The following is a 16,745-nucleotide window of genomic DNA, read 5'->3' as shown; positions in this document are numbered from 1 at the left end:
CAGCCTGGACTGTTTGACAGAGCCACTCTTCTGCGGCCACTTCAATAAAGTAGTGCTCAAAACTGCTCTGTCAAAATGCAAAGCAAATGAACAAAAACACTGTGTGGCCCTAATAGTGAATTGGTGCAGCAGACATGGATGGTCCTCCTTCCAAGCCCCCACCTGACTGTGGGGAATTTTCACTTTCAACCCTGGTCATTTCTATATCATTTGGAGTTTAAGAGTTGATATTATGAATATAATTTGAAAGGTAATAAATTATTCCAAAGGTCTAATGACTGCTTGCCACCTGCCTCAGTCACCTATTCCTAAGCAGGCCAGCATTTGAAACCAATCTCAATGCAGTGTGTAAAGAAAAAGGTGACAGCTTCATGTGAGATGAGCCTTTATTTGTTATGGCTTCAAGTTCTCTGTCTTTCTTTGTGCAGCAAAAACTAGCAGAGCTTTATATATCTTTGCTGTTAACAGGTGCTAGCAAGCACAGGCTAGCTCCTGCTTTCTTCAAACAATCCTCGTATACAGAAATATATAAGGCACTTAGCCTTCTTCACCATTTCTCCAAGTAAAATAACCACAGATAGAGCAGTTAAAGAATATCTATACATAGACGTCAAAGCAATAAGATGTATTTTTCATACAGCAAAGACATTCCCCTTCATCATGGACATCAGATTTCAATGTCACCACTTTCCGCTCTCAGCTTCATTCCTTGAGCAAAGGCTGCTGGGAGCAGCAACTATGTGACTATAATCATGATACCCAGCACAGTTTATTCCTGCAATTTCCATTCATTGCACCTTCTTCACTCACTTCTCTTCCATCCGTGAGATAATCTCTCTAAAAAGGATCAGACGGAGCCTCTGCTGTGAGGCAGTTGTGCCCTAGTTCCCTATGATGGTCACACAGGTAACAATAACCACAAGTTGGTAAAAATCAAGACAGAGCCAGGGAATTCTTAGGGCGAGCAGATTCCCAGCCCTGGGCTGCATGTACTTTCTACTTTTCTAGTTCTTCCATTGACTTCCCTCAGCACTTTCTCTTCACTGGATCTGAGCTCTGAAATGACTTATATTTCTTTTGTCAGAGATAAGAGATAATTCTCCAGAACCAAATGACCCAGAAGAGCCCCAGGAGGTGCCCAGCACACCTTCAAACAAGAAAGGTAAGAAAAGCCTTTTTTCTGTAGAGGTCAGAAGGGTGAATTCAGAGTTGCTTTCTGTTTTTCTGACTGTATCTTGTCAAGAGCACCACTATGTGACCACAGTCCTGATGCCACACACAGTTTGTTTCTGCAGTTTCCATTCACTGCATCTTCCAAAAAGGCCTTTATGAAAATTATCAGGAAACCAGAAGGCATTTGGGGATATTGAAATATGCCATTGGAATTGCCTGTTCTGAAAAAATGAATCTCCTATATTCACAACTTCTTAGAGTGTTAACTGCACTTCCCTCTTTAACTGAAAGTTGGTTCCCCAGAGAGGAACCCACTTCCTCTTAAGACATGGCTAGGCATTCTCTGCCATCCATCACTCACACCTCATGGTGAGAGACAGGTTAGATGTCCATCCTTTGCTGCCTACTGACCCCATCCAGCCACTTCCTCCCCGATCCTCTCCTTTGAGGCTTAACCATTCAATTAAAATGTTCACTCACTCATCGTCAATATCATCCAATAATTTCCCCAATAATCCTTTCAAAGGCTGTTTTTCTGTCATTTCAAGTCCCAGCATCATCCTAGATGCCTTCAAGGTACACATGGATAACAGACAACTCTGTTATCCAATACTCTGTCCCCTCAAATCCTTCATCTTCTCATTTTCCATGACTTTCTCCTCCACCAATTCTTGGCCTCCCATACCCAAAGGCAAGCTATAGACCCTATAGTCATTCAAACCTGGCTCGATTTCCCAATGGTTAATTTCAGAATTCCTTTTTTGATACCTATCCTTGAGCTTTTCTTCTTCTATAGCTATCATTCAACCTCTGATCACTCTTTCTCAGCCCAATTCTAACAAAAAAAAAAGAGAATCAAAACTATATTTTTCTGTTCTTATTTATTTGTTGTTTCCTCTGAAGCTGTCCTTCAACCTCATTTGGATCACCAGTCCACTGGCCTTACCTTCTTCCAAGCCATCATCTGCTTTTCTTTGCTTCCCAGCTTTTTAACATTGACACTAACTCACAGTCCAAGATTCATCATTTCAGTAATCTATTGCCATTATCTTAAACCTGCCTTTCCTCTCTGCCTTTTCCTAGAACTCTCTGGCAAGTCTTGGAAGACCCTACTTACCTACTTCCTGTACACTGCATCTGAAAGCCAGCAGTGCTGGACAGAGTTCCACAGCGGGGCAAAGTGCACTCACTGGTATTCATGGTTCCAGCACAAATCATCTTTCCTTACTGTGTGACAATGCTACTTCCTGCAATAATCCTTTCAAACCTCAAGCCCTATTTTTCAAACCTCTGACCCCCTCACCTCCTGCTTTTTGCTCAATCAGTGACTTTCCCTCCTGCACCATAAGGAGATATCAGATGAGAATCCCCTTATTTGTGCTGCTAGCCCTACAAACCCTAACTACATCTGTCTCCCTCCTCTCCGAGTTCCCTCCTTCTCTTCTAAGACAATCCTTCCGCCTCATCTTATAGTATCCATGATCCCTTCTCTCTCAAGTATTCATTACAGCAGTATCTCTCACACAAGAATCTGCATTACATGTATCATAGCTCATTAAAAAATGCTTTTTCTTGATTCTCATCTCACTTCAACTACTTCCATAGCTCTCTCCTTCATTTCACAACCAAACTTCTAGAAATGAACTACCTAAACTCCTTGTCTCCATTTCTTTGTTTCTCCTTTTCCTCTGTCATTTTAGAGTCCTTCTTCCCCTATTACTCCCTGAAGTACCATCACCTAAGGTCACCAATGAACTTCTAGCAATGTGGTTTGAAGACCAAAAGTAAAAACTGAATATCATTGACATACAAGACTGGGAGATCAATGTTTGTAACTATAAAACATTATCCTTTCTTTTTAGGAAAGAAAAGAAAAAGATGTATCTGGTCAACTCCAAAAAGGAGACATAAGAAAAAAAGCCTCCCAAGAGGTAAGATGAGAGTACAAGAGGAAGCTGGAGGCTGGAAACAGCTCATGCAGGGCTTGTAGGTCAAGCTGTGGAGGGTTGAATTTTATTCTAAATGCAATGGGAAGCCATTGAAGAGATTTAGTCAGTGAAGTGACACAACGTAAGCTCAATTTTGCTACGGTGTAAAGAATGAGTTGGAGCTGGGAAAGAATGGAGGCAGAGCAGCCATTTTGGGGCAGATGCCAGGAGAGTTCTTGGTGGCTTGGATTCAGATCTGACAGTGGAGATGCAGAGAAGAGTGCCAATTCAAGATCAGTTTTGCAGGTATTGTTGACAGGATTTGACATATTATTAGCTACAGATGAGAAAGAGAGAAAAATCAAGGCCCACTCTTCAATTTCTGGCTTGAATGAGTAAGTGGTAATGTCCATTACTGAGGGAAGATGCAAATATATTGGAGGATAACTCTTAGAGTTCAATTATTGACCTGTTCCTTTAGAGGTTTCTGCTAGCCATCTATGCAGCTGTGTATAGATGTGTGTTTTGTCAAGAACTGTAAAGGGTCTGAGATGTTACTCCACTTGCATTGGTATCTCCCTATATATACGAGTGCTGCAGGAACACAAGGTATCTGGGTCAGGGAAAATAATTCTTTACTGATATTCACAACCAGCTCATCAGCCAGAGCAACATTGCAGCATCTGTCTCCCATACACAAACCCAAAGGCAATGCTAAGAGAGCTAACGGAATCTTTCTATTCGAAATAGACTACAACTCATGTATAAGGGATGTAGAATGATGGATTTTTCTGTTTAGATACATGAGAGGGATAGCCATCATCCTCTCCTCCTGAAAGGAAAAGAAAAAACTTTGCTGCTTTGAGATAAAATGGAAAAGATCCTGATTCCAAAGGTCCCCATTCTAATCTTTGGAATTTAAATGCATCTTTCCAAAGGCCAGAGAAACTCCAGGTGTTGCTGGCTTTTACAACCTAAAGATGTCTCCAAGTTCTGGGCTTTATCCCTTGTGATATATAAATACCTAGGGAAAGACCACTCCAGTTTTCCTGGTACTTTAGGATTTAACCTAGGAAGCTAGTCCTGGGTGAACCCATTTGGCCATCTCAGGAGATAAGAGAGGTTTTATTATCCCTTTAGATCAGAGTAATTAACTAGAAAAATAGCTATAGCTCTAATTCTCATGGTATGTGAAGAGGAAAATGTTTCTGGGGAAGTGAAAGCAAGTATTTCCTATATTTATACTGTATATATTTCTGTGTCTCCGGGGCTAGGGCTTTTTACAGGAACACTGAGAAATCAGGAAGTTATATTCCCCACAATATGGCAATTTGGCACTCATTGAAAAAGTGTGGTCCATATATATATATATATATATATATATATATATATATATATATATATGAGTTATCAGATATATATATATATATAAAATCTGGACCAGATAATATATAATGTCTGGACCAGATATATGTATATGTATGAGTTATCAATAAAATAAAGGTATTCTGATCTATGGGAGAAGAAACGAGAACCACAGACCTAGCCCTGCTCTAAGAAATCCCAGTGGAAGAGGAATCTAGCAAGGCAGACTGAGGGAACGAGACAGTGAAGACAAGCAAAGACAGAGGAGCACCAAGAAAGAACATGTTAGCAAGCCAAGAGGGAATGGTTGACTATACTGAGAGACTAAGATGAATTCAGAGAAGAGGGCCTTGAGTTTGGTCACAAAGAATCACTGGAAAATTTAAGAAAAATTTTGGTGATGAAGGCAGGAGCCAGTTGTGTGGGGAGGATAATGAATGGGAGGTGATAACATATGTAGACAACTCTAGCTGTAAAGGGAAACAGAGCAATAGATGGCAGCCTAAGACAGTGGCTTAAAGCTCCTCTTCCCTGACTTAGTTTACCCTTAGTATGATCCCATGTCCAAAATCACAGGGCTGGTGTCCTTTTAAGACACTTAAGAGAAATGATTCCCTTCTATGAAAAGTAAGTGACCTTCCTGGGCAGGAAGGAGAGACAAGCTGCTTTCTCCCCCATTCTACTTATTAGTCAATGCCCTCTCACAGTGTTGTGTGTGTTCTCTATGGGCCTCCTTGGTTTACTGTAAACTAGTCAGGTTATTCAACTCACACTCCTGAGCTTTGTCAATCACTCTCACAACTTCAATTACCACCTTTACACTGATGGCTTCCAACTCTACATCTTCAACTCAGGTTTGTCTTCAAGAAACACATAGCCAACTGCACACTGGGCATCTTTGTTTGCAAGTCTCCCATTGACACTACAGTCTCAATATGCCTGAAATTAAATTCACCTTCTTCACCAAAAACCTAGTCTTCTAAGTACCATTCAGACATTTATTCTAACAAATATTCAGTGAGCACTAACTGTATATACCCATTCTGAAAGCTGAAGACAGGTTTTTTTTAAAGACAGAAAGTAAGAAAGTGAGCAAAAAACAAAGGGGAAAGCTCATGGAGCTTACATCCTGGCTGGGGGAAAGAAAGAATATAAACTAGAAAGCACATAAACAAGATAATTTCAAGTACTGATGACACGATGAAAGAAAATAATGGGTAGGATTACAATAGTGACTTGCAGGTTGGGGTGGGAGTCACTTTGGATTGGATGGTCCAGGCAGAGGGACTCAAAAGTGCAAAGAACCTGAGGCAGAGAGGAAAGACCAGTGTTGTTGGCGATGATGAAGAAAGAAGGTGGTAGAAAGTGAAAAAGTAGACAAGAATCAGATTAAGTAGGGTTTCACAGGCCCTTGGGAGCCTTTTGTAATTTGTTTAACTTGAAATGAGGAACTTAATCTACCCAGGTGCCAAGCAAACACCATAGTCATCCGTGACTAACTGAACTCTATTAGCATATTGACAAGGTCTATTGGTTCACCCCCTTCTTTTCTACATTAAAATCTAATTAGTTTATTTCCATGCTTAAATCTTGTCCATGGCTTCCTATTGCCCTTAGGGTAATGTTCACTGTCCTTAATGTGATTGTTAAAGCTCTATCCAGTCTAACCCATGCCTTACCCTCCAACTATTAATATATCTCTTTCCACTCAAAACTCCAGTCAACTACTCTGAACTTTCATTTCTTCCCATTTCATTTCTCTCCCCTTTGATCCTTGGCATGTGCTATTCTTTTTGGATTCATATTCTGAACCTACACTACTCCCCATAAATGTTTAGTTATCTCCTTTTTATCAGTGGTGTTGGCTTATGTCTATCTCAAGAATGCATACTCTGACCCCTAAATTAGCCAAGCTGGTCCCACAGTTTCTACAGCACCCAGCACTGGCTCTTTTGGAAGATTCCAAATACTCTATTGTAATTACTTATATAATGTGTCTCTTCTAGGCTAGATGGTAATGTCCTGGCACAAATGAGCTATTGATTATATTTAATGAAAAACAAAGGAAAGAAACCATATTTTCTGTAACTCAAAATTTGAATAATGATCTGACAAAGGATAGTTTATGAATTTATTATTGTGTTATAAAAAGGGGTCATAGACATTATGGGCACCAGAGACGTACGTACTCTGCACACCCCATGGCCAGCAGCCGGGTACTGAGATGCCCACTCTCACAATGCTCTACACATTATAGGATTAGGGAGACAGGGAATGTCTATGCAACTATACAATTATGAACACTCCCTGGTCAGAGAAGTGACTTTGTTAGAGAGGGGAAACCTCTGGAGTCAGTGTCAGATGGTCAGTTCTGTTGAGGTAACTCTGACCTTTTGACATCTCTCTGCCAAGCTACCAAAAGGAGTAGACTCCAGTCCCTTCCAGATTTGCCTTTCTTCATATTGTATTTAAATGAAATTTTTCAGGTTTTTTAAAAGAACCATTTTATTTTAAATGTGACAGATGATGTGCTTTTAATTTTCTTTTTTCCAGTTTTCCAATTTTTTATTGGGGTAAAATACACATGACATAAAATTTATCATCTCAACCATTTTTAGGTGCATAGTTCAATGGTATTAAAATACATTCACAATGTTGTGCAACCATCACCACCATCCATCTCCAGGACTCTTTTATCTTGTAAAACTAAAACCCTGTACCCATTAAACAACTCTCCATTCCTCCCTGCCCGCAGCCCAACAGAGATATTTTTAAGAGTCCTATTATTTTACATTTAATTAATCAGCTTTATTTTTTTAAAAACAAAATACATAAAAAGATGTTTCAAAATTGTAGGAGAAAAAATATATATAGTAGTGCTGAAAATATACATACCACACTCTCGTATTTTCTGTAAGTGTTCTCATCTCTGAAACCCTTCTTTAGTTATGCAGAAAAAAACCCTAAACTTGGCAATGAAAGGCAAGTTTTAGGCTCTATCAGGCTGCCCCATCTTTTCTGGATAAATATTCAGTAACTTCCGTGTTCGAACTTCCCGTCAGCCCTGGGTCCCACCGGGCTTTTGCTTCCGCCGCCTCTTAAGGGTTTACGCATGCCTTTTCCTCCGGAAGTGGCCTGCGGATATCACCGCACTTGCGTGCGGGAGGCATAGCTGCACACTCTGTGTCCTTTCTAACCTGCAGAGAAACGTTCTTGTTCAACAGGACAGTGGTCATCCTGTGGGATCAGCTTCTAAAGTCAACAGCCCGTGAAAATTGTGTTCTCTTTCCACAATGAAGCAAACTCACCTCTGCACCCTCTGGCATTGCACCTCCTCTGGGTCGCAGCCTCACCTTCCATCTCTCCCTCATGGTGGCCGCCTTCTTGGCAGGGTCCTTCCCTCTCAGTTTTTTTAATACCTTGCACTTTGCCCACTGAAGGCACCTAGAAACTATTGGAAATCTCTTGTACCACACACGGGCCGTGGGGGAAACTGGAGAGGTGCTTTATAAGACACCTCCTCTCCACCTAGACGAGACTGTGTGGCCACCTCATGGTGCAGGCCGACACAAACGAAAATCAGGAAATAAGCTCTAGGATTTCCCCAGCTTTATCTAGTTAATTGCAACAGGTCATACCAGGAGTGAAAGCAGATGGTAATTTGGGGAGGCGAAGAAAGGTACACATAAGAAGGATATAATTATAGAGAAATAGCAGGAGAAAAGTGAGGTACAGGGGTACAGAGATCTGAAAGGGTGGGAGTTAGGGGTATGAGAAGGGAAGTCACTGATTGGGAGTGTAGGAGCCTCACTGAAGACCCCAATTTAAACTATTAACAAGTCATTATTTGGTCCAGGGACAGCCTCACCTAGACATGGAATCCAAAAGAAGCTCAAAAGGGTGGATCAGGTTCCTCAAAAGAAAGATGACTCAACTTGGAACTCCACGGTAGTGACAAGGGCCCAAAAGACGAGAACTGAATGTGTCCGAAAGTCCAGATCAGAGGGTAAGGCTGATGATGGAATCTGCCATTTGAATGGCTCAATGTGGGAGGGTCTCTCCTGAAGCAGGTACAGGGTTAGGTAGATATGTAAAGTCAATAGTAAAAGGAAAAAGTACAGAGAATGAGGATGGGATAACAAGAGGGACAAAGAGAGCAAGCATCTGTTGCATCTGAAAAGTTTTGTGGAAGAAACAGACATGTTCACAGGGACAGCTGTGGCCTGGGGCAGCAGCTCTCAAATTTTTTGGTCTCAGGACTCCTTTATGCTCTCAAAAATAATTGAGGACCCTAAAGAGCTTCTGTTTATGTTGTTTATGTCTATCTACATGTACCTGATTAGAAATTAAAACTCATAATTTTAAAATATTAATTCATGTAAAAGTAACAATAATAAACCAATTGCCTGTTAACATAAATAACATTATTTTATGAAAAGTAAATATATTTTCTAAAACAAAAAAAAATTAGTGAAAAGAGTGACATCATTTTATGTTTGTGCAAATCTCTTTGATTGTGAGTGAGCTTTATAAAAAGACAGCTGGATTCCTATAACTATTTCTGCATTCAGTTGTGATATGTTGCTTTGATTGAAGGATAGAAAGAAAATCTGGCCTCACACAGATATCTAGTTTAAAAGGGTGAGGTAATTTAACAGTCTTGAGATATCTGTGGATATTCACCTTTAATACTACACCAACACTCAACAAGTGATAGTTTCTTAAATATTAGTTGTAATGTAAAATTTGAAACCATATCAATTAACTTCATACTCTGTTACTATAAAATACATTAATCCACCTTGCATTTTGAATGGACCTTCTACTAATGCAAGATTTTATAATAGTACAGCTGTTTGGAAAATATACATTTGGAATTATACAGTGAGCTTGTAACTCAATCACACAAGTGTTTTCTTGAGGCCACTGTGGTACTTCAGGATGCAATAGAAGTGCTTTATATGTGCTCTTCAATTTTTCACATAGACTATTAAGATGTCAGATATGTACTCAAGGGTAGAATAATAAAATTAATAATTTTTACTGGCTCACCAAGAACATTCTCAAGTGAATCTTGCTTTTATTTTTATTTTTTTTGGTATGGTGAGTAGGTGGCAATAAAGGATGCAGTGATTCCTGCTGAGGTTTGGGGACACTGCTTTGATGTGTCTTAAGGCACCAGCAGTTTTATCTGCCATTGCTCTTGCTCAATCTGTACAAAGGTTGAAATAGTGAAAAAGGCAAATAACATCATATTATGAAAACAATTTTGACCTTGCAAATTTTCTGAAAAGGTTTGACGGACCCCCTAGGGGCTCACAGACCTTACTTTGAGAGACTCTGGCCAAGGGGTTCAGATGGCTGCACCCCACTGTGGATGTCTCCATTGGTAGAGTAACCACCACTAACCAACTGTGGTCTGCTCCTCCTCTGAGTGGCAGACAGGCACAGTGTCATGAGCAGCACCAAATCTCTTGGTAGATGCATTCTTAGGAGGGTAAGACCTGGAGCCTCCAAGACTCAACTTCAGAGTGTGCAAGGGCCTTCCTGGGTCTCTGGGAGATTCTCCATGGAGCTTCCCAAGGGGCATTTACTAAGATCTTTCATTTTCCAGAGATCATTGATGGCACTTCAGAAATGAATGAAGGAAAGAGGTCCCAGAAGACGCCTAGCACACCACGAAGGGACACACAAGGTAAAACTTGGAGATCGCTGGTCTCAGAGTACAGTCACCAGGAATCTAAATTCAGAGCTGTTTTACACTAAGGCAATATTTCTTAACTTTTCTTTTTCATTATCACTGTGCTAGAGAGCCCTTCTGGATTTTTTTTCTTAATCAAGGCCCTTCCCATATTTACTACTACAAATATATGTCCATTTTATGTAATGTGTCCATATGTATGTATGTATATCTGCGCTTTATAAGATTTTTCTCAGCACTCAAGAATGAGTTTTTCCACTACTGGCAGCAATATCACCGTTACTGAGAATGAGTATCCTAAGTATATTCATGGTACTGTACTGAAAGTACAGCTTGTCCAAAGTACAGCTTGATCCAACCCATGGATCAAGCTTTTTCCTAGAATTCCTATCTCCATGTTTCTCATGTGGCCTTTCTGAGAAAATTGAGAAGCGAAAAACTCATTACAAACACACACATGGAGCACTATGACTGAGCATGTACAACTGGTGGAGTTGTGGGCATGTGCTGCTAAAATTGTGCATGTTAATTCACCCCTCACCATCGCTACCATTATTCACATTTCTGGAGTAAGTTGATACCACTATCCTTAGAGGGGAAAAAACAGCTGGATATTCGTCTGTTTGCTGGTGATATGGTCATTGTCACAAAAATCCCAGAACTCTCACATGGCAAATGTGATTTTCAAACAACAAATATCTAATTATTGTCAGGAAAAACGGATTAAATTTTACCACCTTAAAATCTAAATTATCATTTTAACAGTTTCTCCTATATTGCACTGGCTTATCTAGTAGTATTTCAACTTTTCTCATGGATAATTTTATTTTATTTTCACAACCACCCTTGGAGAAGATTGAATGACTTATTCCAATTTAGCAGATGAGGAAATTAAGACATGGAAAGGATTAATGGATTTTTTTCAGGATCCCCTGGGTAAGGGCTGGCTGCCACAGGATTAACAACCTGGTCCCCAGGAACTCTTTTCAGGAGCCATTATTCTCCATGGAAAGGAAGGGGCAGAAAGAATACTGTCAAACCTTTGTCAATTCACTGTTGCCCAAAATAGAAAACTGCTTATTCAAAAATTACTTTCTCATTACTTCCAAGATCCTGTGGATAACAGAAATAAACTCTCTCTGGGAAAAATTTCCCAGGGCAGAGCATAAGTATAAAGAAGAAACTATTTGGTCTCTGTGGTGTGGATTGATGTTACCTTACTGTTATTATGCCATTTTAGGCCATAAAAGACATCCAAGCCAGAAAAAGTGTTATGCTTTTTAAAATCATGATTTCACTTTTTTTCAACACAGAAAAGTTCCTGGACTTTTCTAAAAGCAGTGTGCTGTCACCATTAAGATTATGTTGCTGGCCCAGCACAGTGGCTCATGCCTATAATCCCAGCACTTTGGGAGGCTGAGGTAGGTGGATCACTTGAGGCCAGGAGTTCGAGACCAGCCTGGCCAGCATGATGAAACCCTGTCTCTACTAAAAATACAAAAACTAGCCAGGCATGCTGGTGGGCGCCTGTAATCCCAGCTACATGGGAGGCTGAGGAAGGAGAATCACTTGAACCCAGGAGGCAGAGGTTGCAGTGAGCCAAGATCATACCACTACACTCCAGCCTAGGTGACAGAGTGAGACTCTGTCTCAAAAAAAAAAAAAAAAAAAAAAAAAAGAGGATTATGTTGCTGTGTGTGACAGCAAACCTCACCCCACTAAAAAATAATAATAATAATAGTAGCTAAAGCAAGAGAGGTAGGTGGTCAAGAGCTGGTGTCACACACTGTAGGGTCCTGGGCTTATTCTTGCTTGTTGCTCCATCATCCTCAGCATGTGGCATCCCCTTCATTGAGGTCCAGCCAGCATGTCTATGTTCCAGCTAAAGAGAAAATGGCAAAGTCAAAGAAGGGCACACCTCCTCCACTGAAGGACCCTAAATGCTTCCGGTCACAGATAGTAATTTGCTATCATTAATAATTTGCTATTGGGAGGCCAAGGTGGGTAGATCACTTCAGGTTGGAAGTTCAAGACCAGTCTGGCCAACATGGTGAAACCCCATCTCTGCTAAAAATACAAAAAAAATTAGCTGGGCCTGGTGGTGTGCACCTGTAATCCCAGCTACTCAGGAGGCTGAGACAGGAGAATTGCTTGAACCCGGGAGGCAGAGGTTGCAGTGAGCCAAGATCATGCCACTGCACTCCAGCCTGGGCAACAGAGCGAGACTCCATCTCAAAAAAGAAAAAAAAATTTCTATCATTTTATTGCCAGGACTGGTTGCATGGCCACACCTGACTTCAAAGGAGGCTGGGAAATGTAATCTTTAATCTATAAGAATAAGGGGCTCAGAATCAGGGACTTTATTACTAAAGAAAAAGGGAGACCAGAGAAAGAGGAACAACTAGCAGTGCTCACCCTGCCCATGTTTATGGTGGGCATTATGACTGCCCTCCTCTAGTTCCAATTCTTCTCCCCTTCCCAGAACTGGGAAAGCTCCATTATCATCCCCCTTGCAGGAGGCAGCTCCGCTATACTAGCTCTGGCAAATAAGCCAGAGAGATGGGTGTCACTTCTGGGTCACAGCATGTGAGAGCCTGTTGCAGCTCTCCACATTCTTTTCCTGCCTGTGTAAGTAAGTGTGTGGAAGAGGGAGGTGCCAGAAGGCCAAAGCAGCATGACCTACCATGTAAAGGACAGCAGCCCTGGAGGGCCCTACAGAGGACTTCCAGTCCTACAGAGGGTCCTATTGTCCTACAGAGAACTTCATGTGATAGAGAAATATACTTTTCAATGTTAAGCCACCAAAATTTGGTTTCATTTGTTACTGTGGCACAGCCTACCCTGTCCTGTGTGATACAATATTCCTGATAAAATCTTCAGTGTAGAAAATTGTAAATCAAGCTAGGCATGGTAGCTCACACCTGTAATCCCAGCACTTTGGGAGGCCAACGTGGGAGAATTGCCTGAGCCCAGGAGTTTGAAACCAGCTTGACAATGTAGTAAGACCCTGTCTCAAAACAAAGAAAAAGAAAATTATATGGGGAAAGGATTCCCTATTTAATAAATGGTGCTGGGAAAACTGGCTAGCCATAAGTAGAAAGCTGAAACTGGATCCCTTCCTTACACCTTATACAAAAATTAATTCAAGATGGATTAAAGACTTACATGTTAGACCTAAAACCATAAAAACCCTAGAAGAAAACCTAAGCAATACCATTCAGGACATAGGCATGGGCAAGGACTTCATGTCTAAAACACCAAAAGCAATGGCAACAAAAGCCAAAATTGACAAATGGGATCTAATTAAACTAAAGAGCTTCTGCACAGCAAAAGAAACTACCATCGGAGTGAACAGGCAACCTACAGAATGGGAGAAAATGTTTGCAATCTACTCATCTGACAAAGGGCTAATATCCAGAATCTACAATGAACTCAAAGTAATTTACAAGAAAAAAACAAACAACCCCATCAAAAAGTGGGCGAAGGACATGAACAGACACTTCTCAAAAGAAGACATTTATGCAGCCAAAAAACACATGAAAAAATGCTCATCATCACTGGCCATCAGAGAAATGCAAATCAAAACCACAATGAGATACCATCTCACACCAGTTAGAATGGCAGTCATTGAAAAGTCAGGAAACAACAGGTGCTGGAGAGGATGTGGAGAAATAGGAACACTTTTACACTGTTGGTGGGACTGTAAACTAGTTCAACCATTGTGGAAGTCAGTGTGGCGATTCCTCAGGGATCTAGAACTAGAAATACCGTTTGACCAAGCCATCCCATTACTGGGTATATACCCAAAGGATTATAAATCATGCTGCTATGAAGACACATGCACACGTATGTTTATTGCAGCACTATTCACAATAGCAAAGACTTGGAACCAACCCAAATGTCCAACAAGGATAGACTGGATTAAGAAAATGTGGCACATAGACACCATGGAATACTACGCAGCCATAAAAAATGATGAGTTCATGTCCTTTGTAGGGACATGGATGAAACTGGAAACCGTCATTCTCAGCAAACTATCACAAGGACAAAAAACCAAACACTGCATGGTCTCACTCATAGGTGGGAATTGAACAATGAGAACACATGGACACAGGAAGGGGAACATCACACTCCGGGGACTGTTGTGGGGTGGGGAGAGGGGGGAGGGATAGCATTACGAGATATACCTAATGCTAAATGACGAGTTAATGGGTGCAGCATACCAACATGGCACATGTATACATATGTAACAAACCTGCACATTGTGCACGTGTACCCTAAAAGTTAAAGTATAATAATAATAAAATGTAAAAAAAAAGAAAATTATAAATCATAAAGTTAAACATCAATTTAATCTGCTTCCCCCACTTTATTTTTGTATAAGTATGCATACATTTTTCTTTTTATATAGCTTATATATAGTCTATTCTATATATATAGTCTATTCTATAAATTCTATAAATTCATACTATATAGTCTATTCTATAAATCACTTTTTTCATTGTGTATCATCTCTGTATCAATGTTATCTATTTTTTTAACTACATGGCACGTTACGTATGATTCACCGCAATTTGTTTAAATAATCACCTACTAGTGGACAGTTTATTTCTTATTTTTATATGAAAATAGAAATCAGGTTTGTGTGTATTTGTATCTTTGCACACTTGTCCAATAATTTCCTTAGAATTGATTCTTAAACACAAGCTTACTTGGTTAGAATCTATATCTTAATTATACGTGTTACCAATTTGCTGTCCAGAAAACATAATGATTTATATTCCCTTTAACAATATATGAGTATTCATTTCCTACATCCTCAATGCTGGATGTAATAAAACTTTTTAAATGTTTAGGTGTCCTTAACATCCAAACAATGAGTTTCTTTGATTATTAGTAATATAGAGATGATTTCTAAATAAATTTGTCATCTTCATTTCCTCCTTGAGCATTTTTAACTTATTTTTTTGCTTATTTTCCTAGATTACCATTCATCTTTTGCTTTATCTAATAAGGATATTAACCTTCTATATGCTATGTATATTTAAATTTTGTTTTTGCTTTAATAGTGTCCGGGTGTTTTTTGAACTGTGAACATTTTTTTTCAGTCCTGCTCCTTCTGTATATTTTTAATTTTTTAAACATTCAAATCTGTTTATCTCTTAACTGTATAATTTCTGGCCCTGAGTTTTGGCTAGGAAACCTTTTAATATCCATGGTTTATAACAATCTTTTTCTAGTCTTGAAAAACTGCTTATTAATTTTAAAATTAATAAGGCGTGCTGGCTCATGCCTGTAATCCCAGCACCTTGGGAGGCTGAGGCAGGCGGATCACTTGAGGCCAGGAGTTCAAGACCAGCCTGGCCAACATGGTGAAACCCCGTCTCTACTAAAAATACAAAAGTTAGCCTGGGGGTGCATACCTGTTATGCCGGCTACTCAGGAGGCTGAGGTGCGATAATCACTTGAACCCAGGAGGTGGAGATTGCAGTGAGCTGAGATTATGCCACTGCACTCCAGCCTGCATAACAGAATAAGACTCTGTCCCAAAGAAATTTTTTAAATTACATGTATTAAATGTTAGTTCTCTAGTATATTCCTGATCCATCTTTATTCAATCCCCACATTCAATTTCCAAGTAAAATGGAGCACTTTTTTCACATAGGTCACATGGTTTTCTTGCCTTCTCAAAGTCAGGGAAAACAGGAAAAAAATTACTTAAAAAAGTATTGACATTGCAGGTTTGTAGATCAATATTTGTAGCCATAAAAGATGTGGGTTTTTTTCTTTTTTAGAAAAAAGGAGAAAAGAATATGGCCAGTCAAGTTCAAAAAGAAAACAGAAAAAAAAACCAAGAGGTAAGAAAGAAAAGTGAAGTGGTTACTCCCTTGGTGTTTATCAGGCCCCTCACCTGACCAGCTGGCATGACCTCCTCTTCAGCCACATGTGCCTGGAGCACAGCCAGCCCCAACCTTGTCCCCTAGGCCACCCCATCAGTAGACTCCCCCACAAAGGAAGAGCGAACCTAACACCAACTTGGTTTATACCTAGTCTTCTTTTCTCTTATAGGGAGGGAATGGGGTTGAGGTGGACATGAGGCATGAGGCAATTTTGAGATTAGAATTGTTTCCTGTCTAGGATCAGAGCCCAGAAGAATAGACACAAGAAACCTAAATCCCCAAGCAGGATTCAGACTTTCAGTTCCAAACTGGATAGATTTGGAGTCATAGAGTGTTCAGAACTACCTCAGTCAACCCATGCTTGCTTGCATGCCTTCATGCCTGCATGCATGTGTCTACTTCAGTGCACAAACTGTGTTACTTGCAGAATAAGAAACAAAAAAGCTGCATTTTTCTGGTTCCTCTGCTTCATCCCAGTTTTCTTTTTCTCCTCTGTATTCTCTCCCTCTTCCCTTTCCCTGTTCCTTTCTTTTCCCTTTTTCTTTTTTTAATTTATTTTGTAAATTTTTTGTAGAGACCAGGTCTTGCTATGTTGTCCAGGCTGGTCTTGAAATCCTGGCCTCAAGTGATCCTCTTGCCCTAGCCTCCCAAAGTTCTGGGATACAGGTGTGAGCCACT

The 16,745-nt window shown here is 40.1% G+C and overlaps 1 protein-coding gene across 10 annotated transcripts in view; it reads left to right on the top strand.

The window, feature by feature from the left end:
* Positions 1-16,745, top strand: part of SP110 (SP110 nuclear body protein) — a 52,079-nt gene that overhangs the window by 9,741 nt on the left and 25,593 nt on the right. For 5 of the 10 annotated variants that reach the window (XR_002914159.3, XR_002914157.3, XM_024243794.2 and 2 more), the window contains exons 7-11: positions 1,085-1,162; positions 3,036-3,104; positions 8,323-8,472; positions 10,081-10,161; positions 15,963-16,025. Coding sequence is in view for 7 of the 10 variants with exons in the window: in XM_024243794.2 (XP_024099562.2) it covers positions 1,085-1,162; positions 3,036-3,104; positions 8,323-8,472; positions 10,081-10,161; positions 15,963-16,025 (441 nt within the window). In the remaining 3 variants the exon portion in view is untranslated. The remainder of the gene's footprint in view (positions 1-1,084; positions 1,163-3,035; positions 3,105-8,322; positions 8,473-10,080; positions 10,162-15,962; positions 16,026-16,745) is intronic. The other 5 variants (XR_002914158.3, XM_054549957.1, XM_024243793.2 and 2 more) reach the window with 1 other exon arrangement.

The sequence above is a fragment of the Pongo abelii genome, chromosome 11, assembly GCF_028885655.2.
Source record: "Pongo abelii isolate AG06213 chromosome 11, NHGRI_mPonAbe1-v2.0_pri, whole genome shotgun sequence".
NCBI classification, from domain to species: Eukaryota; Metazoa; Chordata; class Mammalia; order Primates; family Hominidae; genus Pongo; species Pongo abelii.
This window is presented reverse-complemented; position numbering and strand designations above follow the sequence as displayed.